Source organism: Typopeltis vanoorti, chromosome 5, assembly GCF_054136105.1.
Source record: "Typopeltis vanoorti isolate ZY-2024b chromosome 5, IOZ_Tvanoo_1.0, whole genome shotgun sequence".
Lineage (NCBI taxonomy): Eukaryota > Metazoa > Arthropoda > Arachnida > Uropygi > Thelyphonidae > Typopeltis > Typopeltis vanoorti.
In genome coordinates this window covers 148,351,382-148,377,349 of record NC_143553.1, presented here as the reverse complement: position 1 = coordinate 148,377,349, position 25,968 = coordinate 148,351,382, and the positions used below count along the sequence as shown (strand labels likewise).

General features: G+C 34.9%; 1 protein-coding gene across 1 annotated transcript in view; it reads right to left on the bottom strand.

Annotated features, from left to right (window-relative positions):
• Nucleotides 1-2,912: 2,912 nt before the first annotated feature.
• Nucleotides 2,913-25,968, bottom strand: part of LOC150106928 (NPC intracellular cholesterol transporter 1-like) — a 920,722-nt gene continuing 897,666 nt past the window's right edge. The window contains exon 27 of the mRNA XM_090393507.1: nt 2,913-4,651. Coding sequence (XP_090249633.1) covers nt 4,640-4,651 — 12 coding nt within the window. The 3' untranslated portion in view covers nt 2,913-4,639. The remainder of the gene's footprint in view (nt 4,652-25,968) is intronic.

Here is a 25,968-nt window from a genome sequence, read left to right as displayed (position 1 = left end):
GGACATTACAATTAAAGACATAACATTTGCTATAGTTTTTATTTTAGAACATCATTGGGGTTATGATAATGGATTTTATTTTAAGTAATTTTGAATTATACTAAACTGTATAATTTTATCGATAATAAACAATATTTTTTCATGTTTAATTTTTACCATAATTTTGATATTTTATCCAAACACGTGTACACTGTACTTACAGTGTATATGAATATTTCGAAAGATGCAGCACCCCCCTCGATTTCAAGCCACGAGGCGTCACTGCTCCCACCTAAAGACCATGGTTTTTGGTCGAAGAGTGTATGGCGATCATTCGGCCAACCAAGCTCACGAGGTTTCAACTATAATCTAAATTTAACAAACGTTTAGTGGACAAGAAGCTTAAAAATTTTAAGCAATATATATGACTGATAGCTATGTTGGTAAAAAGCAGAAATTGCTGGGTCTGAGCTTGATTTATATGAAATATATTTTGTTTCTTGTGTGAGCAGTTTAGAAAAATAAACTATCAAATTTAAAGTGTCGATTTAATTGGAGGTTTCGTTGTGAGTCAGAAATCAAGATCCCCAAACTCTGGATTAATCTTTAGTCTAGAAAACGTCCTGAAGTGGAGTTTCTTACGGTTTCAGAATATAAATTTGTAGTTTTTGCAGAATATAAACAGGTACGCAGGTGTAAGAACGTATCTTCCATTATTCAGAAAAGAGGGCGAGCATTCATTCAACAACCCAACCTTTCCCTTTTGAATTACTCTACAGGATATTACGACTATTCCAAAACACCTGTAAGATGTACGGATGGAGTCAGTCATAATAATATTAGTCAGTAAGAAGAGTTAACCTAGAACTTGATAACAAGTATATGTTGAGCACATACATAATAAGCAATGCCACTAAGAGAATAAATGGCCTTTGTAGTAGTACAAATAGGATTCATTTGCCCAGCATCTACATTCATTTAAAAAGTAGTCAGAGTAAAGAAGTAGTCATTGAACGCTTACAACAAATAAATCATATGCTCAGAAGGAACACAGAAAAATGTAAGAAAACCGACTTACATGTAAATTTTATGGAATGTTACAAAAGTAGAAAAATGCTGTGATGGCATTTTTATTGAGAAAGCATAAAAGTGGACAAAAAGTTGCTACAAAAGAAACAAGCACAGAGGTGTCAAACAGAAAAAGGATATTTTAAGATGTTGAGTAATTAATTTGATAAGTGGCAACAGAGTTGGGATAAAAACATATCCAGGTAGAATGTGGTCATAATTGCATTTCATTACTGAAGGCTAAAAAACTATCAGAAATCTCAACTGTAAAAAGACAGCCAGAGTAGATGATATATAATGCTCATACATACACACACACAACCGCAGAAACGGAACTGCATTGCAGGCGGGCCCCGTTTTGAACTGTTAGTATGAAGTTTGATTCTTTCTTTAAATTTTTGTAAACAAATTAAGTAATAATAATTAGGTAAGTCAATATAATTGCTGCAAATTTACATATTCTGTACAAAAATAGATTTTTGTCAATCATAAAAATGATTATGACAAAAATAAAAACAAATTGCCATTTGTTTGGGGAACCCATTTCAGCTTCGCAGGCGGGCGACGTCTAACCTAGCACCGACCCTGTGTGGTGTGTGTGTGTGTATATATATATATATATATATATATATAAAATTAAAGTTGCTATACAGCACAATTCAGAATGCAAAATTCCTGATGACTGGAAAAAGAGTGCTCATAAGCATACTTTATAAAAAAAAAAGGGAAATCAAACCAAGAGCATACTTGAAAGAAACTGAAGATCAAATTGGATTGAAGCCAAATAAGGATCATCATTAATTGGCAAACTATTGCATTTAAGCTTTAATAGAAAATAAAAGTTTCTTACATCTTGGATGGGAATTGAACCCAGGTCTTTCCAACCAAAGGGCTTCATCTATACTGACTGAGCTATGGAGGCTCTTAATGGATACTATGAGAGCTCTACTCCATCTGGAATTGAGCTTCTAACAAGTCTTCTGAATTATATAGTGCAACCACTGCAAAATTTTTATACTTCCCTACTTGAGCATTTCAGGTCAAATATCATGTACTCCAGCTGCCTTTGCACATTTCAGGTTTATGATAACTTTTTATACTTCAAGTATTGATATATATTTTTGATTGCATTCCTGTAGAACATTTTCTACCACTTTGATTCATTGAAGTCTTTCAAACTAATTACTCCAAACATCTACAATATCTTTATCTTCATGTGGCCTTTATTATCCAATTCCTTTTACAGTACTTTTTCCATTTCTAAGCTTCTTCCATAACCTCCAGAACATTTTTTCCTCCCCTTTGTATACTCTTGGAGTACATACTGTTTATTTGCTAGAAATTTTTAACATGCTTTCTTCTTTTCCATGTGGGTTTACATTTTTTTTTTTTTTTTTTTTTTTTTTTTAAGTATGCCACAGAACTCCTGATTTTTTTCTATCCTTGTAGACAACTTCACCACATGCCTCTCTGGTAATCAATGTTCTCTTTAGAGTAACCACTGTCTCCAAAGTTTGATTATTGTTTTCACTCTATTTCCACCAATAATAATTGTATACTTAAGTCTACAGTTCACATTTTTATTTTCAATATTATATTCAATTTTATTCTGTTAAATGTTTGTTACTATTTCAAATCTGCTATACACCCTAGTATCCTGAAATAGCATACCAGCATGCCTCTAGTCAGTAATAGTGATAAGTAGGATTTTTATGTATAAAAATATTTTGCAACCAGATTCAAGAATTTAGGACATAAAATTATTAAATTAGTTCTTAAACTGGTTTGCTATATACTGTGGCTTCAGACATTTCCTTGACAAGCAGGATATTTTGTGAACATTAATGCAACTATTATAATACACATTCATATGGACAGACAATTTATTGAGCTTCACTATCGCAGACAATAAAATGTACATTCGTGCACGTTTCCTCCACAAAACTGGAGAAAATAAATAATTTTACATACAGGAACACACATTTCACAGTAATTCATTTTACCAACAGTACTTTTTCCTTTTTTATGAAAAAAAGAAAGAACACTTAAATGTGAATGGATTAACTGCCAATTTCACACAGTTCTTGAAATATCATTTATACATAAAATAGCATCATAGGTAACAAGTACCCTTCTAATTTGTCAAGTTACTGAAATTACTATTAAAAATGCCATGTTTTATGATTTTGGATTTTTTTTTTTTTTTTAAATAATGAGTGCAGAATTTGCTTAGAGATAACCAATTTGAAGGTCACAATAGAGACAAATTTATTATTAAAAATCACAAGTTTTAAAATCACTGACAGGGAAAGTTAAATAACATTACAAATATAAATACAGAGACAAAAGGCTTTTTATAGTAATATACAAAGTAACATTTCAAGTTTTAAAAAAAAGCAAAACATTTAGTAGTTGCATATACAGGTATTAAATTCCTCAATATATATTGCAGGACAGATGTCTGCTCTCTCTCTCTCTCTCTCAACATGATACAATACTTTTATACAGTGCAATAAAACATTTCTTTACAAAGATAGGATTAAATATAAAGGGAGACATGATGTCTAAGGTCATAATCTTTGTTTCATTACAATGGCAGAGAACAGCTATATTATGATATTTCATGCCTAAATAAACAGCAGATACATGAATTTATAATGCTTTTCAGTAAGGTAATTGTTAAGTTGTAAATTCACATTTTTGGTAAAATTTGCTAAAAATTTGCTAAAAAGTATTTTGTCTTAGCACTACTACAATTTAAAAATAAGTTTTAAACTGAATAAACTATGTGTTATGAAAAGCAAACAGTAAGCTAATACTGTGGTCCCATGACAGTGAATTGTATAAATGATTACAAATCAAACTAAAAGTTGCAGCAAAAAAAAAAGTTTCATTTTAAATGAGAGAGAGAGAGAGAGAGAGAGAATAAAATATGCAACAACAGAATAGAAAAGTTCAATGGAAGCTAATAATGATGCTGAACCCTAAATGATATCTAATATACAACAGCAAAATCAGAAGAACTATACAGAAAAACATGCAAAATGAAAGAAATATGGCATGTCTACATCTGATGATAACTTAGTACATTCCATGACTTTAATATAAAACTCAGTTACATACTGACTGATGCAAATACTGAGCTTAATAAAAAATAAGATGTCTTTGGATTCTGTGTAGGTAAAAAAAAAAAAAAAAACACTCTGTGGTTATCAATTGTCATTTGCAACATCAGTCATATACAATTTAATTTGATGGCTATCCAACTTACTGCTACAATATTGTATTTAAATTTACATATGTAAACTACATTTTATAGTGAAAATTAAATCATACTATAATACCAAAGGACTCTTCAAGGGAACTTGAGGACTTTTTCCCTTTCATAATTACATTTATGTATGGAATGTGACTGTGGGAAACTCTTCCAAGGTGACTAAATTATTCAACTAAAACCACTTTGTCTAGTCTTTATACACAAACTTCATACAGTGGCCATTTCCTTAAAATGGAACTTAACTTCAAAATGAAGTTTATGGACTTTATGAAACTTCTTATTCACAGCTGATAGAAACTTGACTCTCCATCTTCATCACATGGATGCCTTAAAAATAAAATTGATATTAATTTCAGATTCAGACTAAAATTAACACAGAACTGTGGCTGCACAATTTGAGTATTTAAATATAAGTGTCCATGCACTGAATGGCCAGGCTATTAAGTATAACCTCTATTTGTGGAATCTAAAAAGTTTTGAGGTTCCAGGCACACACACACTCTATATATATATATATATATATATATCCAATACTCTGCCCTCTGTACCAGCCAGAGGACAGATATAGATGGAATAAAACAGGAAGAGGAGTAAGTTTGATGTACTGGCAGTTGTACTGAAAAGGAATGTTGGGAAGCTGTTGCTCTTGTTTTAACAGGCCAACAGAAAGCAGACTAATGGTTGAAGATCATCTATGAGATAATTATTCCCCTCTGGACAGCAATGGGAATTTTTATGGCAGTTGTAGGTAAAAAACCATAAACAAGAGATCATTATTCTAAGGATGTACAGTTTGATTTATATAGAATTAGCTGGGTAGATGCATATACAGGCTGAAAAAGCTATTCATGTGCTTATGCCAGGAGAGGCTACGAGTAAATGTCAGTCCAAGTAGAGAGACCTAATGCTGTCTGGTGATTTATGTATTACTGAGGATAAAAAAGGTACATGAGCTGAGATCATTTTTGTAACAGAAAAGTAAGTTTATTTTGGTGGCAGTGAAACTGACCAGATTGTCCTTGCTTCTGCTGAAGAATGATATGGAGATCAGTGTCTAAAGCAGATGATCTTGAAGCTTGGGATGTCTAAGCACTGTGTGGTTTGTCAAAGAGTGGAATGAGTGGATTGTAGTGACTGAGAGAAAGTCATTTATATATCAGGGCTGTTTTATCACTTGCCCTCTTTTTGGAATTTGATAAAGGGCTTATTATGGGTGTCCATCTGATTGGAGCCACAATTTTGAAAACAGCACAGCTGACTGGTTTCTGAAAAGGTGAGATATCCTGGGTGTTTAATCAGTGCAAAAATAACCCACATTGCTTGTCTGAGAGGCATAACTTTGGTCCTAAGACAGTGGAAGGAATGAGATAGCCATCATCTGCCTTATAGGATATTAAAAACAACTGATGTTAATAGCTTCTACATACAATTAGCTAGTTGAAGATACTTTGTATGCAACGTTCATTTGCTTGTACTTAAAAAATGATTAAATAAGAATATAATTTCTTGTCAGTATAATTCCTTTGTAATCAAGAGAAAAACTTTAACAAGTGATCAATTTTTCTGGTGCTTATACATTGATTACACTGGCCAACAAAAAAAAAAAATTTTTTTTCCTGCTGATTATGATCTGACACTTGTTTTTTTACTAATTTGGGTGCGGTGATTTCAAATATCAAACCCATTTTTCTCTATCACGTCAGGGTTTTCCTCTATGGCATTTTCTTTTTGCTAATTTGTAAATTTTTGATAGTTTTAAGGAGGCAGTACTGTTTAGAGGATCAAAAAAACGATTTTTTAATATTTTCTGAAAGTATGTACTTTTAAAATTCTGTTCCTAACTTTTTATCAAGAAATTCGAAAAATTCCCATAAATATAGTCTATTATTCAAAGCGGTGCGCAGATCAGAATCGGAGCGCTCACCGCTCTCGCTTGTTAGTAAATGAATAAATGCGTAAGAACCTGCAAGGGCACGTACTGGCGCTTTGAATGTGAGAGAGGCTGATAACCGACCTAATACATTTAGGTGATGAAACGTAGGCGATGACAACTGCCTAAAACAAATGAATGCTATATGCATCATAGCGGACAAAGAACGATCGAAATCAGTCAATTGTTAATCGATCGTGAAAGTATGATGAGCGCTTACAACGTTTCAATAAAGTCTCTGGTTTTTTTTTGTCTTGTTAATTGAATGTTAGTTGGCAGTGAAGAAAATACATCATGTCTACTACTCAAAAATGTGTCAATAGTGTAGATTCCTTCTGCTACATTTGTGGCAGCTTTACTGTTCCCAGTCAAGGGACAAATATCACTGATTTGGTTAAGAAAGTGTACTTTGCATACTTTGACGTAAAAATTGCAGATCAGGGCAAGTCATGGATTCCAAATGTAAGTCATGTGTAGAAAATTTACGACAGTGGAGGTAAAGGGAAAATGCCAAAAATTAGCTTTTGGCATTCCAATGATTTGGCGTGAACCGAAACATCACATAGATGATTGCTATTTTTGTTTAGTTCAGACTTCTGGTTATAATAAGAAGAATAAGAAAAAAATTGTGTAACCAAATCTCGACTCAGCAATTCGGTCAGTTGCTCATTCCAATGGCCATGCCAATTTATAAAGGACTTCCTTTACTTGAGAACGAGCATGATCGGGATATGCCAGATGTTCTTGAGGAGCAAGACCCAGATGTTGATTGAACAAAAATTTAATTTCTAGTTCTGGACTGCAACGTTTTACTCAAGCGAAATTGAATGACTTAGTAAGAGATTTGGGCCTATCAAAGGAATCATCGGAATTGTTAGCTTCAAGATTAAATGAAAAAAACTTACTGGAGCAAGATACGAAGATAACTTTTTATCGTAGCAGGGAAAGTAATCTTGTACAATATTTTAAACACGAGTGTGGGTTTGTTTACTGTAACAATGTGTCAGGTTTGCTAACTGAAATAAGTGTTGTACAATATCATCCAAATGAGTGGCGTTTATTTATCAACAGTTCAAGCAGAAGTCTCAAGTGTGTCTTACTACACAATGGGAATGTATATGGCTCAATTCCTATTGGCTATTCAGTCTACTTAAAGGAAACATATGAGGACATTAAAAATGTTCTGAAGTTATTAAAATATACAGACCATAACTGGATCATCTGTGTGGATCTTAAAATGAACTTTTTACTTGGCTTTCAAAGAGGATATACAAAGTTTCCGTGTTTTCTATGCTTCTGGGATAGTCGAGCTAGAAACCAACACTGGAGTCAGAAACATTGGCCTCTTAGAATATCCTTAAATGTTGGAGAACAGAATGTTATAAATTGACCTTTAATTGACAGAGAAAAAATCATTTTTCCACCTCTACACATCAAACTAGGTCTAAGCAGTATGTTAAAGCTTTAGATTTACAAGGCGACTGTTTCCAATACATGTGTGAAAAATTTCCACGACTTAGTTATGAAAAAATTAAAGCCGGTATATTTGATGGACCGCAAATTAGAACTTTAATGAGAGACCCAAATTTCATCAACTCTATGAACAAAATTGAGAAAGAGGCCTGGACTTCATTTACGATGGTTGTGAATAATTTTCTTGGAAACAAAAAAGCGTGCAATTACAAAGATCTAGTGTAAACAATGCTTGAATATTTCCAGCGCCTAGGTTGCAACATGAGCATAAAGCTTCATTTCCTATACAGTCATCTTGATAGATTTCCCGAGAATTTAGGTGCTGTAAGCGATGAACAAGGCGAATGATTTCATCAAGACTTAAAAACTATGGAAGATTGGTACCAAGGAAGATGGGATTCTCACATGATGGCCGACTACTGTTGGAGTATTCAAAGGGATTGCCAAAACAGAACACACAGCAGAAATTGCTACAAACAAAAATTTATTCCCTGAAACTCATGTGTAAGTAAAATTGTTATTTTTTTGTAAATATTCTTGTAATTTTTAATGAATATTGTTAAGTAGTTATAATTATCGGCCTCTCTCGCATTCAAAGTGCCAGTATGTGCCGTTGCAGGTTCTTACGCATTTATTCGTTTACTAACAAGCGAGAGCGGCGAGCACTCCGATTCTGATCTGCACACTGCTTCGAATAATAGGCTATATCTTCGGGAATTTTTCGAATTTCTTAATAAAAAGTTAGGAACAGATTTTTAAAAGTACATACTTTCAGAAAATAATATTAAAAAATCAATTTTTTTGATCCTCTAAATAGCACTGCCTCCTTAAAACTATCGAAAACTTACAAATTAGCAAAAAGAAAATGCCATAGAGGAAAAACCTGACGTGATAGAGAAAAATGGGTTTGATATTTGAAATCAGTGCAGCCAAATTAGTAAAAAACAAGTCTCATATAAAAGTCAGCAAAAATTGTGTTGGACTGTGTTATTAATTTGCATAAACATATATTTATGGAAATTAACTGATTTCTAATTTTTTTTTCTCTCATTTCACAAAGTTCCATTGGCATCTTTAGGAGAGTAACACATGCATATGTAGAGTATTTAATGTGATATATATTTTTGCTGATCATATGTATACGAGAAATCTATGACTTCCATATTAATTCAACCTTGGTAACTTCCTCAGTCTAACTCCTGCTTATGAGACCTCAATAAAGGTTCTATCCAGACTGGTTTCAACATTTATTGAGGTCTCATAAGCAGGAGTTAGACCGAGGACGTTAGCAAGGTTGAATTAATGCAGAAGTCAGCCATCTCATATACGATCAGCAAAAAGATGTATCACATTAAATACTCTACATATGCATGTGTTACTGTTCTGAAGATGTCAATTGAGAAATGAAGAGAAAAAAAAAATAGAAACCAGTTAATTTCCATAAACATATTCCATAATTTCCACAATCTCCAAAGAAGTGCATTATGCACTTCTGAAAGGACGTGTGCTTTTTCTCTATGACATTAAGGCAATTTATATGAAGTCAGCTTCCCTATACAATTAGCCCAGTTGCAAAGATATTTCACATACAAATTATTTGTTTGCTTACACTTAGATAAAGGATTAAACAAGAATATAAATTCTTGTTAAGTGTCATTTGCTTTCAACACTTAGTCCCATCAAAGTTAGACTTAGCTCATTTAATAATGGTTTAAAAGTATTATGAGCTTCAGCAGACTGTGAATGAAGTTGAATTCTTTTAATTAATGAGGAAAAAACACAAGAAATAAGTAATACTATTATTTATTTAAGGCCATATACAGGGTGGCCATAATTAAGCCTTATGTATGATCAATGTTTTTTTTCCGACCACTAAATACTTAAATAAGATAACTGAAAATTGGGTTCTAATTGGTCAGAAATTTGATACAACTAGTAACTGACTAGTTTCAGCATGTTAACTGATGGCTTCTTCTGGGTTACATGAATATACATATAACAGCTTAACTTAGATTATGAATCCTTAATTTGTAATCTAAGCTTGTTTGTTTTAAGCTGTTATATGTATATTCATCCAACCCAGAAGAAGCCACCAGTTAACATAATTAAATCATGGCATCTTCATGGCAGGAAGCGAAACTAGTCAGTTACTAGTTGTATCAAACTTCCGACAAATTAAAATCCAATTTTCAGTAATCTTATTTAAGCCTTATGTAGCTTGATCTAACAATCAGAATAACACCAAATTTGGTAGGAAGACTAATCAAAACATGGGAAGGATTCCGTGAAAAAAATGTAGTTTGAAAAGTCACCGATAGAGGGAATATGTACAATGCAAAAATAAGCTACTAGTCGTTTAATAGAGACAGACATGCATATTTGGCAAACTTTTTTTTAAAATAACAGTTTCACACATGTAAGAGAAAACTAAATAAGAGTAATAAATTATATTTAGTTCTCTCTTACATGTGCAAAACTATTATTCAAAAAAGTGTTAAAATGGACAGAAAATGAATAACAAAGACTAAACTAAAATGAAAGTTTACCTTTGGCAATAAAACATTTAACATTAATTTAATTTAGCACAATAATTAAGGTATTGCAGTTACTGGAGCATACACATCACAAACCTGTTGCCCAATTCAAGCACACTGAGTTTACTCATGCAAAAGAGGACCTGGTTCAATGTGGCCACCATTGTTGTAGACCAGAAATTGCATCCTGTACACAGCATTCTCAACAGCAGAACATAACATGTCTGAAGGAACGTTCTTCACAGTCTGTGATATGCTGTCGTTCAAGGACAGCATATCAAGACATTGCCACAATACACATTAGCCTTCAGGTAACCTTGCAACCAAAAACTGCATGGAGTAATATCAGGGGAGCAAGGTGGCCATGCAACTGGTGACTAATCACTCTTTCTTCTGTGAAGTGATGCCATAGAAGCTGCTATACTGGTTGTGCAATGTGGGGAGAGGTGTCATCTTGCATAAAAATGGCTCATCCAGACACTGTCATTACAGAAGTTGCAGAATGATGAAACTGTTCAGCACACACTATTTCCATGCAGTAATTCAAAAATCTACTATGAAGCCACACCAAATTGTAGTTTTTGGTGAATGTGATTGGGAGTTCCTGGAGCACATGGGGTGATTCAGAAGCCCAAATTTAACAATTTTGGGTGTTTACAGTCCCGTTCAGATAAAAATGAGCCTCATCTCCCCAGAGAATTTTCTAAGGCCAAGCACCATCGACTTCCAATCTGACTAGAAAAATTAGTGTCAGTTGCCTATCATAATCATCATGTAGCAGCTGATCATGTATGGATAAAATGTAATAATTTTGCACAAGTCTTTCCATACTATTAAATAAGGTACATTCAATTGTCACACTACTCCCAGCAAGATTTTTGTGTGATCTGCCAACAATCCCAGTGGCAACTTCTTCAATTATCCATGGTGGCACTGGTTTCCATCTTCTGCAAAGTTGATCTTCCAAAGATCCTGTTTCTTCAAACTTCCAAATCATTGATCTAACTGCATTAGCTACAGAGTTATTTTTACCCAAGTTCTGGCAGGTTCTAAACTCACAAAGAGTGGCTGATGCATTGCACTTGTTAAGGTAAAATAACTTCGAACTTGACATTGTTAACAGAACTAATCTCAGGTGGCATGGTCACTTAAACAGAATGGGAGATGAAAGATTAGTAAAATAAGTGGTTCTCTGTTAGGTTGGCAGGAAAAAGACCCAGAGAAAGACCAAGATATAGGTGGATTAATACAGTAAAAAGTGCTTTAGAAAATATAGAAATATAAGATCTGATAATGTTGAAGTATTGACAGATAACAGATTGATTTGGAGGAAAATTGTTGATAAGAAGTTAGTAATGATGCAAGTTTTTCATGTGGTACAATCATAATATCCTGTACACCCCCTTGAAGGTACATGTCAAGAATTTGATGATGATGAAATAATCACAATAAGGTAAAGTCAAACGCATGTTGAATACGATTATCAATAGGAATGTGTTTCTGAAGTCTTCCCTTTGCTTAGCTCTTATGACACTAGTAAAACAGGTGTTTAACTTTGTTTTATGCAAATTTATCATAATCCTGTACTACCACAACAGTGTCATATTTCCCCTATCAATGACTTTACAAACTAACCCCCCCCCCCCCATGGAATCCTTCTTCCCATGTCTGGATTAGTGTCTACTAAATTTGGTGATATTCTGGTTGTTAGATTGAGCAACATAAGGCTCTGAATAGTTCCAGGCCATCATCATTGATGACAATAGTTAATTACAAGGTAGTATATGATGGCCTGTAACATTCAGGCTGAAATTCCTTGTGTTTTTGTCTTTAGCCATTATAAGTTATCTTTTCTTGTACTACCTTGACACACTTTTTTGGAAAACCATCGCTTAGACATGGGATAGCAATTTTAAACAGAGTGAAACCTACACTTGAAACCTAAAAAAAAGAATTTTGTTTTGAATAATGGAAACGGTAATCTGACCGTAAAAAGTAGGAGTAAAAGTCATGGAGATTTTCCTACTTGCTGGGAAACTGGGATAAAATTAAATTACTAAGAATTATAGAAATATAAGATCTGATAATGTTGGAGTATTGACAGATAACAGATGGATTTGGAGGAAAATTGTTGATAAGTTAGTAACGATGTAAGTTTTTCATGTGGTACAATCATAATATCCTGTACACCCCCCTTGAAGGTACATGTCAAGAATTTGATGATGATGAAATAATCACAATAAGGAAAAGTCAAATGCCTGGAAGAACTGGTTAAGAAAAGATTCAGAGTTTTGGTTATGTGGAGAGATATGTTGAGGATTCTGGTTGAAACCAAACCATTTTGGTAAAGAATTTGTTTTAAATCATTACTTATAGCAAATATCTCTGCTTATCTTTGAGCTTGGTCAGTGGAATTCAAAATATGAAGCCAATTAGAATTGTGGACATTCAAGTCACCAGGGAAGATTGACTTTGCTGTTAGAAATTTGGATTGTATGAAATCAAGCTTCACAAAGAAATTAAAATGGCCAGAATATAATTTTCAGAATTGGCAGAGACAGTAGATAAATGAGACATGAGATACATTAAGAAAAATCTTAAGCCAGAGAAAGTCAAAAAGAGGATGTTCAAGATTAAGAATCCTCTGGCAATGCCGAATTGCAAAAGCTCAAATACTACCCTTGTGGCAGAAAGAACCATAGGATATAGTTTTGACAGTTAAGATGGGTTGTGGTTCTTGTGGCAGATTTAGGGTTCAGTCTAAAATATGAAGTCAGTCTGTATATCTTTTGCACTTGGATAACTTTGTTACACACAGAAAAGCCAATTTCTTAGCTTCTTAACTCAAGTTCTTGTATAAACAAACCATTTTGATAAATGTCCTTTTACTATTTTCAAACATGTAGCATTTAATGGCACCACTGATTTTCAGAAAGGAAATTAATTAAACATTGCATAGGAATATTAAATTTTCCAAAAAAAGATTAGAAAAATCTTGTTCCCACTGGATACCAAAAACATCTAGTCCTGATTTCACATTTTCTCTCATTGTTCTGAAAATTTGTTTTCCAGAGTTGATGCCTATACTATGCCACCTTTACATTCTAATTCACTGGTATCTATCCTTCAACATGAAAATTAGCTGAAACACAACCCATTCCTAAGAAGGGTGGTAAATCTTTGCCACCAAATAGTCCAATTTCACCCACTTCTGTTCTTAAAGTAATGGAGAAAACCATTAACACTTAACTTCTATGCTATCTCAAAGCCTGTCAATAAATATCACCAGTATGGATTCTACCAATCATCACTGTTGATTAATAGGGCACCTTGCATGTGTCAACAATGTTTGGAAAAATGACATTGGAAAAGTCTGGATAATCTTAAGTGGATGTGCTTAATATCTCTAAAGCTAAATTTGATCAGGCATGGCAAAAGCCTATTAAGCAAGCTCCCGTTATAACAAGACTCAAGCGAGTGTAAAGTAAAAAGATGTCTATTTAGCAACAGTGCACCATGCGCATTCAGCAGCAAGTTCAGTCAGCAATTGGCATGTGTCTTCAAGAGTTCCTCTGTTGATTTTGTGTTTGAGAAATAGGTTATTTGTGTGTTTATCTTTAAATATTTCATGATATGGCCATGCCTCCTCCCCATAATGGTAAGGGTAATATCTCTATCTCCTGTGCCATGCTCCATAACATCTGAATTCCATTCTTCCACCCAACCTCTCCAGAAATAACAGAGGAGACTCTGGTCTCTAGACTTGCCTCAGCTGTGGACCAACCTCCCCTTCTGGTGTATAATCATAACTCTCAAAGCAGTCATTCACACCCACCATTGTGGATGTGATGTCTCTCATAGTCTTGAGAAGTACCTCCAGGATGTATTCTTTACTTTGAACCAGCAGCCAGTACAACATTGGCCTCAGCCTTATTCATCAAAGAGTTCAAGAGGAGGGGAGACAGCACCCTTGATGGTGCTTCCCCTCCTCCTGTTGAAGAACAGCATGAGGACTTCATAGAGTTTTGGAAAACAATGTTCTCTACTCCATCTCCTCATCTTCCAGATCAAGATCAACCCCAGGTACTCTGGTCTATCCATGTATTTTCAATATTGCATCTAGTGTCTACAGAAGAAATTAAAGCAGCTCTTCCATCTAGCTCATCTGCCTCCAGACCTGATGGATTCCCAGCATCTAGGTTATGGAAGGTGCCTCTGCAGATATTGCAAGATTTACTTGATATCCTCTTATCCTCCAGAACAATTCCTCCATATCTTTGCAGTTCCAAAACTATATTTATCCCCAAGAACAGCCACTAGAGCAGCAGACTACAGACCAATTACAGTTTCCTCAGTGATTCTCCGTTTGTTCCATAAAGTTTTGGTTAAGAGACAGTAATAACATATTAAGCATGACTTCCATCAAAGAGCCTTTATCTCTTTGGATGGCTGTGCCGAAAACATGTGTCCTTTCCTCTCTTCTGATTCCTGATGCTGCCTTAGGCCTCTCTACATGGTGTCCCTGGACTTCCAAAAGACCTTTGATAGTGTCTCCCTTCTTGATATTCTTAGAGCATTATCTATTGCTGGATGTCCAGACCCCTTTCTTTCATATGTATTGGAGCTTTATTCTGATAGCTTCCTTTCTATCACTCACTACAGGATCCCACGTGACCCCTATTTCTGCTGTTTGGGGAGTTCGCCAGAGTGATCCTCTATCCCCTCTTATCTTTAACTGCATCATTGATGAGTTTCTTTGCTCTATTCCTAACCATATTGGTTATTCCTTTGGTGCACACTCTTTTAATGCAATGGCCTTTGCATGACCTCATTTTTGTGGCCTCTACTAAAGTAGGCTTGCAGGAACTCCTTGACTGGACAGTCGACTTCTTTAACATTAGAGGCCTTAATATTAATGTAGAGAATGCCTGCTCTTTAGCCTTTGTCCCTTCAGGCCATGAAAAGAAACCTAAGGTCAAGAACATTGAGTTTTCCCTACACAATAGGTCATTACAGCTTTGACCATCCTGGAAGAATGGAGATACTTGGGTATCTTCTTCACTCCAAATTGGTTGCTGGGCTAACTCTTTTGAGGAAAGTTCCTCTTAAGCCACAACAGAGGCTCTTTATTCTGTCTAAGAAGAACATATGTTTAGTACTATCCTGAATAGATAACGCAATTTGCTCTGCGGTGTGAAATCTTGGCTCTCCCTACCTTCTGACACCCCCAGCAGCATATTTTCATGCTAGAGGATGGAGGGCTCAGTATTCCATCTCTCCACTGGTTGATTCAGTGACTGTGTTTCATCTGGTTAGCAAAGCTGAAGCTTTCCCCCTCACCCACCTGCAGGGAGGCTTTCCATAGTTCTATTATTCATAAGAGCATAAGAAATGGTTGATTTGATGGCGTTTCTCTTTGTGAATCTTATAAGTGTCCCCCTCAACATCAGTGGATTAGGGATGATACCAGATTACTACCAGGATACGAGTATATAGACCTTATTATGGCTAGAATTAATGCCCTGCCCATGAGGACCTGTACAGCTTGCTGGGCTAGAGATGACATTAACTGTACGGCAGGCTGCCACTATAGCAGAACTCTATCTCACATCTCTCAGTGTTGTTTTAGAACACGTGGAATCCGTGTACAGAGGTTATATTAAATGACCATATTAAATGGTCATTTAATATAACCATTTTTTATATTAGGGATGATACCAGATTACTACCAGGATACGAGTATATAGACCTTATTAGGGCTAGAATTAATGCCCTGCCCATGAGGACCTGTACAGCAGGCTGCCACTATAGCAGAACTCTATCTCACATCTCTCAGTGTTGTTTTAGAACATATGGAATCCGTGTACAGAGGTTATATTAAATGACCATATTAAATGGTCATTTAATAAATAAAGCTTGGGACACCATGGTAGAACCTCCCTTCAGTACAGAGGTAGGCATAAGGAAACCAGATTCAATAAAGAAAGAAAAAGAAGTATGGGTTATTGATGCCCAGGTAGTGAGTACTGGGCACCCAGTCACCTCTAGCCATCTTAACAAGGTGCAATACTACAAGCAGAACCAAGACCTTGTAAGGCTAACACAAGAGGAGTTTGGGGCAACTCCTCGCTTTACCAGTGCTACTATTTCATTTTGTCGGGTATGGTGCTCCACTAGTTATAAAGACCTCTCTTTATTAGGACTGCCATATGGAGACTTTAAAATTCATGGTGTGCAGGATATGCTGGTGGCTTGGCGCTGCAATCAGCATATGACTAATAGGATGTCTCATGCCAAAATTGGGTGATCTCTTGAAAATGCTTCACCTAGTCAGATTTGTATGTGTAATACTGCAATCTCAGTATGAAGTTTAATAAATAAAAAATTGTATCTGTTAACATAATGAGAATGTATTTTCAGAACAACACTTGATAATTTTAAATTACAATAACAGGATTGAAAGTAACACAGTTATCAGAATCTAGTAAGTACGTCAACATTTCAAATACTTTACATATCATTTAGATCAGGGGTTCTCAACCTTTTCCAGTGGCATACCACTATATTTAATTCAAGATATTATATGTACCAGTAAGCAAATCTGTTTTCGTACCACCCGGCAGTGGCTCACATACCACCAGTGGGACGCGTACCATAGGTTGAGAATCCCTGATTTAGACAATATCAATAACAGGCATATTAAAAGTACCGATAATGTGTGTTACGAAACCAAAACTAATAATATAAATAAGTAAAAATATTCATAATTTTAAATTATGATTATTTTTCAAGTCATATCTGCAGCTAAGGACTGGTTTGTGCAACAAGGGAAAGACTTTTCTCAGACAACTGCAAATGATGCAGCAGTGTTGTAATGAGTGAATAACACTTCATTGGGAACATGTAGAATAATGTGAAGTTACATTGTTCTACCTCAATTCTTCATGGTGATTATCACAACTTTTGAGCACATCCTTGTAAGTTTTCATATGGTTTCTTGTTTAAGTGGAATGTGAAATCCTTGTACATTTAACAAGGTAATGCAGAAGTGTGATTAAAATGAACTGGCAAATCTTTAACATCTAGATTTTGGATGAATCTCATGAAGTCTTCAATTTGTGGATGGTATTAATAATGAGAAAGTTTTGAACCAGTGAACATTGTTTTTTCTTTAATTGTATGCCTCTCTTTCCTTCCTCAGCTGAGTGGTTAGTGTATCCGCTCTCCAGCCAAAAGGCTGCGGATTCTAATCCCACTGTGGGCATGGATGTTTGTGATTATCAGTGAAAATACTATTGGTAGTCGGTGGCAGATGGTGTTGGTGTTACTGCAGCTCATTGTAGTTGATGGATTGAGTGCTGGACAAGGAGAGTTGTAAAGTAGGCACCCTCCTTTGATGAGAGTTTGGACTCCCTGGAGGTGTCAAATAATAATAATAATTAGCATGAGATAGTTCTTCATAGTCCGTGAACTCTTCTGAGCCTGAGGAGTCATTTGATCATCAACAACCTTCTCATCAATCAACTCCATGTTTACATTTTTTTTTTTTTTTAATCATTTGTTCTTCTTTTAGGTTTCCAAGCTTTTGTTAGCTCTTAATTCTCAATTAGTATCCTCTTTTTTATTCATCTGTATTTTTTTTGATGATCTTGTCTAGATACCAAGTTCTTTTGAATGTTTTACTTGTGTTTTTGTTTCTTTTCTCTTCCCTGATTTCTCCTCAATGCAAGGGGTTTCATTTAGTCTATCTGTCCAGTCGTTATATTAAATTCATTGCTATTAATTTTAATTAATGATGTTCCATCCATGGTTGACAGAGAAGGTGTCTCCCTGCTGTTCTGGAATTTTTGGGCTACTTCCTGGTTGATATTATTAGGCACTTAGTAATAATATTACCAAATATAGTCTGCTTGAAAGTGCCCTCTTTGCTAGACTAAACCGGAATATCCAGTTTAGTCTAGCAAAGAGGGCAATATGCCTGATCGCCATACAGTTAAAACATTTAGACTTAGGGCAGCTACTGCCCAAGTGATAATACAAACTGCAATTCAGGCTCTGCCAGCATTCCTGAGTAGTTGCCCATTACTCAGGTTATACCAATGCTAACAAAATTTTAAAATAGTAAGCAGTGATGAAACTCTGAATGAGGACTTCATCACTGCTTACTACATATTCCATTGGAAATTTCTCAATTCTTATTGTTCTAACCTGGCTTCCTACCATTACACGAATTGTTGTGCTATCTGGGAATGAAAAACCCTGTAATAGCTTATTCATGGTTCCCATATCTTTAACTACAACTAAATATTTCCCTTAATAGTAGCAGTTAATATCTAACCCCCTACTAATCCTTAGTCATTGGTCACATCTTTTCACATTGGTCATTGGTCTTAGTCATTGGTCACATCTTTTGGAATTTCAATATCTACCATTCTCATTATACCATTATCTCAGTGAAGACTAAAAACTCCACATTTAGTTATAAGAAAGATCTTCCAGTCCTAAGACAAAGTAAAATAATCTAGAAATAATTCTATAACAACAAACACTGCAGTTGAGCTACAGTAAAATTATGGCTGTGATGTAGCTAAAATAAATCCCATAGTGAAGATATAAACTGTATACCAGCACCACAAAAATAAAATTAAAATATCTAAGTAAAGAGAAAGAAAAACTAAGTACTTATCTTGCTGAAATTCCAAGGTTTCACCAGTGGGAGCCAGACCCAGGATGATGATAATGCTACTGTTAACTGTTGCACAGTGGACTGATTGGACCTGTAGTCCTTTATATCTTTATTCAGATTTGCAAAGAAATTGCTGGATTAAGGACAATTATTGAGCACTTGGTACGCCTACTGCCTACTAGTAAAAAACACCCTGACTTGTATGGGATTTTTTATTTTTTTTATTTTAACATTTGTCCAGAGATATTTGTTTTAGTCTATCACTAGATGGTAGATTGTAATGGACTCGGGATATTATTGATTTTAGGTTTATGAGAGTGGGTTTAAAAAGCTTATCTGCTCAGCATGCTTGTGGGATGTCTGTGTTTTGCAGGTTTATGGTTAGGATGGATTGCAGCCTTTGTAAAGAATTTTGCAGCCCTTTCACATACAAGTTTTAATCTCACTGATATTAGATTCTTGGTGAAGCTACGTTTCTTACCAATCATGGCGCGTTGAATGCTATTCATAAAAATTTGTTTTGGATTATCTGTAGTTTGCTAATGTTTGAATCCACTGTGCGACTTCACACAGTTGAGCCATACATCAGGACTGGCCTGATCAGAGCATGAAGCAAAGCCTTTATCTAGTTACATCCTAAGAACTGGCTGCCACAGAATGGGAGAGCTCCAAACACGATTACATCACCCTCCAGGTCCACCACTCCTCTTGTTGTGAATAGTACTTCAGTGCTCTTGCCTACATTACCATCTATTTGCCTTTTTTTTTTTTTTTTTTTAATTACTGTTCTAGTTCAGAGATTGCATTTTACAGTTTTCAGTTGCTAATCTAGGTCACAAGGAGCAGACCATTATTGTATTATTATCAGTGTATAGGGCTGATGAGAGATAAAGCAAAACATAGTTCTGCTTTATTTCTCATCATAAAAATCTCATTTTACTTCACTTTTGATAACATTTCAGATGTCTAATCAAGATCAGATTTCTGTTTTGGACTGATTTATGTATAGCCTTTCCTAGCAAGCATCACATCCATAGCTTTCATAGCCTCCAAAAAAATGATATACTGTTTTTTTTTTTTGTTTAGGATGCTACTTACTGTACAAGTACTATATAAATACAGGAATTATACAGTTGAAAAGTAAATAAATCTCCAATCACCTAAGCTTAGAATATTGTTCTCACATTTTGGATAGAGCCAAAACTTCTCAAATAACTTTTCCTGTGTCCTTAACAGAACAATTCACTTAAACAGATACTTCCTCCTTTCTCAGAGATGACCTCCCATGCATAGGATTGATGAAAATTAATCAAAACATGGAGGTAAGCAATGGGGTAGATGGGGCAGGGATTTTCTTCTAAGTATAATATGTTGCCCACAGAAATTTTTTTTACATATCCTTGCAAATCATCTTTTTATCAATGAATACTACCATAAGAAAAGGGCTAAAGGATTGAATCAAAATTATGTAATTTACAGTCAGAAAAACCAGAGCTGTAATGATATAAACAAGCGTGTAAATAAGCACTCTTGAGGTGAATGAATAAAAATGATCAAAGAGGTGAGATTGTGTGTGTGTGGGGGGGGGGGGGGGAGAATAAAGACAAATCCAAAACCAAGTTGGGGAGGACTGAATGATTATGTGAATTCTGCCCATGAAAGAAGATTGCAAACCTATTGTATTCCAAGTACTATTGGTGGGCTAAGGGTTAGATAATTTGGAAACACTGCTCTGGAGACCAAACAAGATAAGCCACTTTAGGCCTCCAATAAGCAGAGCAGTGTGAGATACCACTCAGCACACTATACCAAAAAAGCATGCATTAGCAAGACAGCTGATGGATGAGGATACATTCATGGGAAAAGAATGCACAGTGGAGAGTATTTTCAATGAAGACAAAGGAAACAGAAGGGAAAGTTTTAGGTCACAAGGAGCAGACCATTATTGTATTATTATCAGTGTATAGGGCTGATGAGAAATAAAGCAAATCCTTACCAGTTTCAATTTCTCATTAAAGTGTCTTTAATGAGAAATTGAAACTGGTAAGGATTCAAAATGTGAGGGTATTAATAGCAATGACATGGATTGGCAAGTTTGTGGCTGTCTGGCATGAAGCAGAAGATAATAGGTCAAAACATACTGGTGTTGCTATTGGGTAGGAGAAAAGATTCAGAAGTGAATGATTATGAAGCATATTATTCATCTTTGAATCTTGATCTCTGAGTACAGTTCAAAAGATTTAAAGCACTTCTTAAATTTTCATAATGGTCTCCATCACAAAATCAAATTCACTACCAAAACAGAAAAGAGCAGCCAAATTCTCATTACAACTTAATATCTTTTTAACAGCTCTTTTTACCATTCCTGAAAAAAGTTTGACATTATTACCACACTAAAAAATAGAGCTGTTCATATTTTGGGAGAAGATGAAGATAAAAAGAATAAAAGAGTGAGCTGCTATAAAACCTGTTTCACAGTTATGTAAAAAAAAAAGCTATTTATTACATAACTGTGAAACAGTTATGTAATAAATATTTAATTTTTTTTTTTTCATACAATAAGGATTTAAGACTTCAAAACACTTTTATAAATGCTATACTTTTATAACATTTCCAAAGAAATGATCCCTCAAAAAGTATTACATTTTGAGAGAATTGCCGACTTGCAAGAATTTTTGCTAGTGGATTGTTTGAAAAATAGCAAGGATCACCACAACTCATCTGATTATTTTTCAAACTGAATTTTGAAAAAAAAAAAATTAAATATATCAAGCTGTATAACTGAGAGGAGACCTCCACATAGCCTTTAAAGAAATGCAGAGAACCGACCAGGGCTTCTGACCTAATGTCCAATCCTCGCCTTCTCGTGGTGCACACTGTTCGGTATCTATCTGGATACTGAACGAACAAGGATGGGTTGGCAATTTGGGATTTAGCCAACCAAATTGTAATTCTTATTGGCTAAAATCAAATTACAAAATGATGGTACAACATGACAAAATTTCATGCCAGCTGGGGGTGTCGCCCAGTTAAACAAGGCCCCTGTTGTTTTCACCAGGGAACCAGGGTGAACAGCGAAAAGTCAGCTAATGGAACATCTGAAAACACACCCCAACTCAACATCACCAGAGTTAAAGATTGGTACTATCAACAAAAGAAGTCAGAATGGCAAAGAAATGGAGCTAGCTGGAGGAATTAGATAAGTACCAGATCGACATAATAGGGGTGACTAAAACAAAAAAGAAAATCTGGTGAGATCTTATCTGAGCAATAAATAAAAAATGTTATATTCAGGCAATGACAATCAAGGAAAAGGAGTAGCCATTGTATTCAACACTAAATACGATGCTAATCTTCTTGAATGGCAGACAGTCTCAAGTAGAGTGATGTGGGGCAAATATCAGAATGGGGAACTGGACAATGAGACTTATTTGTGCCTATGGTCCCACAGAAGGTTCTACTAAGGTAGAAGTGGAGGAATTTTTTGAGGATTTAGAGAAAGCATCTGACACAATGAAAAAGGAAAAGTTGGTCCTTGTTGGGGATCTAAACAGCAAAGTAGGAAATGATTGTAAGACATACAAAAATATATTGGGAAAATTTGGAGAAAAGACCAAAGCTATTAATAATGGCAAATATTTGTTGGATTTCTGCTCAGGACTGTTTATGTGCACAATTCACATGGAGAGAAGAGGCAAGAAATAAGAAAAGCCTCATGGACTATGTTATTGTTGATAGTGATGTTTTCTCCCTTGTGCAGGACACCAGAGTGTACAGAGGATTTGAAATTGGAAGTGATCACTATTTAGTCTTGAGCAGGATAAAATTGAATTTCATATTGAAAAGAATAACATGTAAGAAAGTTTTAAAGTGAATTAAAGTTGAGCAGCTCTCAGATTTGAACTGTAGACTAAAATACACAAAGATTATTGAAGAAAAAATGAAAGAGTTTGAGAACAGGAACCAAACTTTAGAGATTCAGTGGCAAGCCTTGAAGAAAACCTTGATTGATTCAGCTAGAGGCATGTGGTGAGGTTGTCTGCAAGGATAGAAAAATCAGAATTCCATGGAGAACACAGGAAGTTAAAGAGGCAGTGAAGGAAAAGAAGAAAGCACATCAAAAGTTCATGGCAAATAAGTCAGCTTGCGCTCTTAGAGAATACAGAGACAAATGTAAGAAAGCTAAACACTGTGTAAACTGGCTAAACAAAAGTCATGGACTTTGGCAAGAACATAGAAAATAAATATCAAGAAGGTGGCAAAATATTTTGGAGGTTGTTGAAGAAGCTTAGAAATGGAGGAAAGAATACTGTAAAAGGAGTTAGAGATGATAAAGGTGACATGAAAATGGGAGAAAAAGATATCCTTGAAGTATGGAGTAATTACTCCGAGAACTTGCTAAATGAAACAAGCAGTGACAGCACAGTGGTAAAAAATGCTGACCAGGCATGCAGTCAGGAATACATATCCACACTTGAAGTCGAAAAAGCCATCAAAGGCTTAAAATGTGGAAAGGCAGCAGAAGTAGATGATATTCGACCAGAAATGCTGAAGTATGGTGGTATAAAAGTCTTGCAGTGGCTGCACTGCATAGTTTAGAAGGCCTGGACAGAGGGACAAATTCCCAATGATTGGAGTAGAGCTCTCATAGTACCCTTATATAAAAAGGGGAATAAAACTGAATCTGAGAATTACAGAGGTATTTCCCTACTGAGTGTTCCTGGTAAGATATATGCAAGTATACTTGAGAAACAATTGAGAAGAATTGTAGAAGAAAAGCTTGGTAAAGAACAAGAAGGATTACGGCCAAATAGAGGCTGTCAGAATCAGATCTTCACTTTACGACAAATAGTGGAGAAATCATGGAAATATAACAAAAGATCTCTATTTGAGTTTTGTAGATCTGGAAAAGCATATGATAAGGTGCCAAGAGAGAAGCTATTCAATACGCTACAGTTATATGATGTCAATTGGGCATTATATCAAGCAATACTTAGTCTTTATTTGAGTTGTAAGTCAGCAGTTAGAATTGTTAGAATTGAAGGAAGTACAGGAAGATGGTTTAATGTTAAATCTGGTGTGAGACAAGGATGTACATTATCCCCTCTGTTATTCATTATCTATATGGATCACATTATGAAGGAAGGCGATATTAAACATGATATCAAAATTGGAGATGTTAATGTCATCTCTTTGCTTTATGCAGACAATGTTATACTTATCAATAAATCCGCTATGAGTCTGCAAGATTATTTGACTAAATCGAATAACTGTTGTAATAGATATGTATGAAAGTCAGCAATAAAAAGACAAAGACAATGAAAATAGGCAGAATCGTTGAAAATGTCAACTGTATTGTGAACGGACAACCTGTGAAACAAGTAAAACATTTCACCTACTTAGGCACGATTTTTAGTGAAGATGGTAAATTAAATATGGAAATAGACAACAGAATCAACAAAGCTGGTATAGTAGGAAGTCAATTGAATAAATTCATATGGAATAAGAGAGAAATTAGTCAGAACACTAAATTAGCTGTATACAAGACAGTGTTCAAGTTAAAACTTTACCAGTTTTAACTTATGGATTTGCGAGCTGGGTCAGAAGTAAAACACTTGACCAAACTCTAGAGACCACAGATACGAGAATCCTGAGAAAGATTAGAGGTGTGAACAGATGGCATCAATGGCAATATCATATTAAAAATGAGGATATTAGGAAAGAACTTGACATTGTCAACATCCAGGAATGTGTTAGCAGAGCTAATCTTATGTGGTATGGTCATTTAAATAGAATGGGTGAGGAAAGATTAGCAAAACAAGTTTTCTCTGCCAGGTTGGCAGGAAATAGACCAAGATATAGGTGGATTGATACGGTACAAAGTGCCTTAGACGACAGAAATATAAGTCTGATAATATTGGAGTCTTGACAAGTAACAGACTGATCTGGAGGAAAATTATAGATAGGAAGTTAGTAATGATGTAAATTTTTCATGTAGTACTATCATATCCTGTACACCCCTTGAGGGTACATGGCAGGAATTTGATAATCTAGTATCAAATATTCATACGATAATTTCTAAATTTAAATGCAACTTTGGTTACATTATACAACTCATGTTGGAGGGAGAGGTCAGCTGTACAACTATTTCTTCTTCCAAAATACTTTCACTGAGTTCTTGAAAATATGTGGAAATGCTTTAGTTTTCATAGACCCTCTGAGCACTTTCATTAACAGATATGCCACTGAAATGACTAATATCATGATGCAGTCAAGACAAACATGTACAAGCAAGGTTTATATGAAATATGATGTGATAGCATCATATTTAAAATGAACATGATGGTCTGTTCTTATGTTATAGGAGAATGTAATGACTGATTGTAAAGAAGAATGATGACTTTTTACACGAGTATCAGTCAATCTCTACAGTTAAGGCTATGTTTCAAACAAATAGGGATAGAAGAGGGATACTGACTTCCAAATACTGTATAAGTTACTTTGGTCTAATGTCAAAACGAAATCTTTACAAGAAAAATGAGAGAGAGACATATGTCACTACTATTAGTAGAGATGCTGGTGCAGTTCATAGGAAATGTAACACTTGACATGGTGCATGATCCAGATTGATATAATTGAATCAGATTGCAAATGGTGGTGTAATATTTTGACAAAGTTGTATAAAAATGTGATTTTATGTAAAAGACTGATTACAGCTTTTACATTATCTAGAAACCATTTGGTCTACTTCATTTTTAAAGTTGTTACATTTGTATATCCAGTGGCATGACTGGTGTAAGCAGGTGCAGATAATTACCCTTTCCTTCATATGTTGACTGTAGTATATCAACAAAAAACAATAACTACAGTTAACTTTGGTGTTAAAAAGAATGTATATTAAAAATAATGTAACAAAAGATTGCAAAACTCCAAAGTTTTGAAATCTTATTAACTACAGAAATCAACTGTTTTCATTAATCAGTAATGATTTGTTCTTAATTTAAATGAAATAATGCTTTAT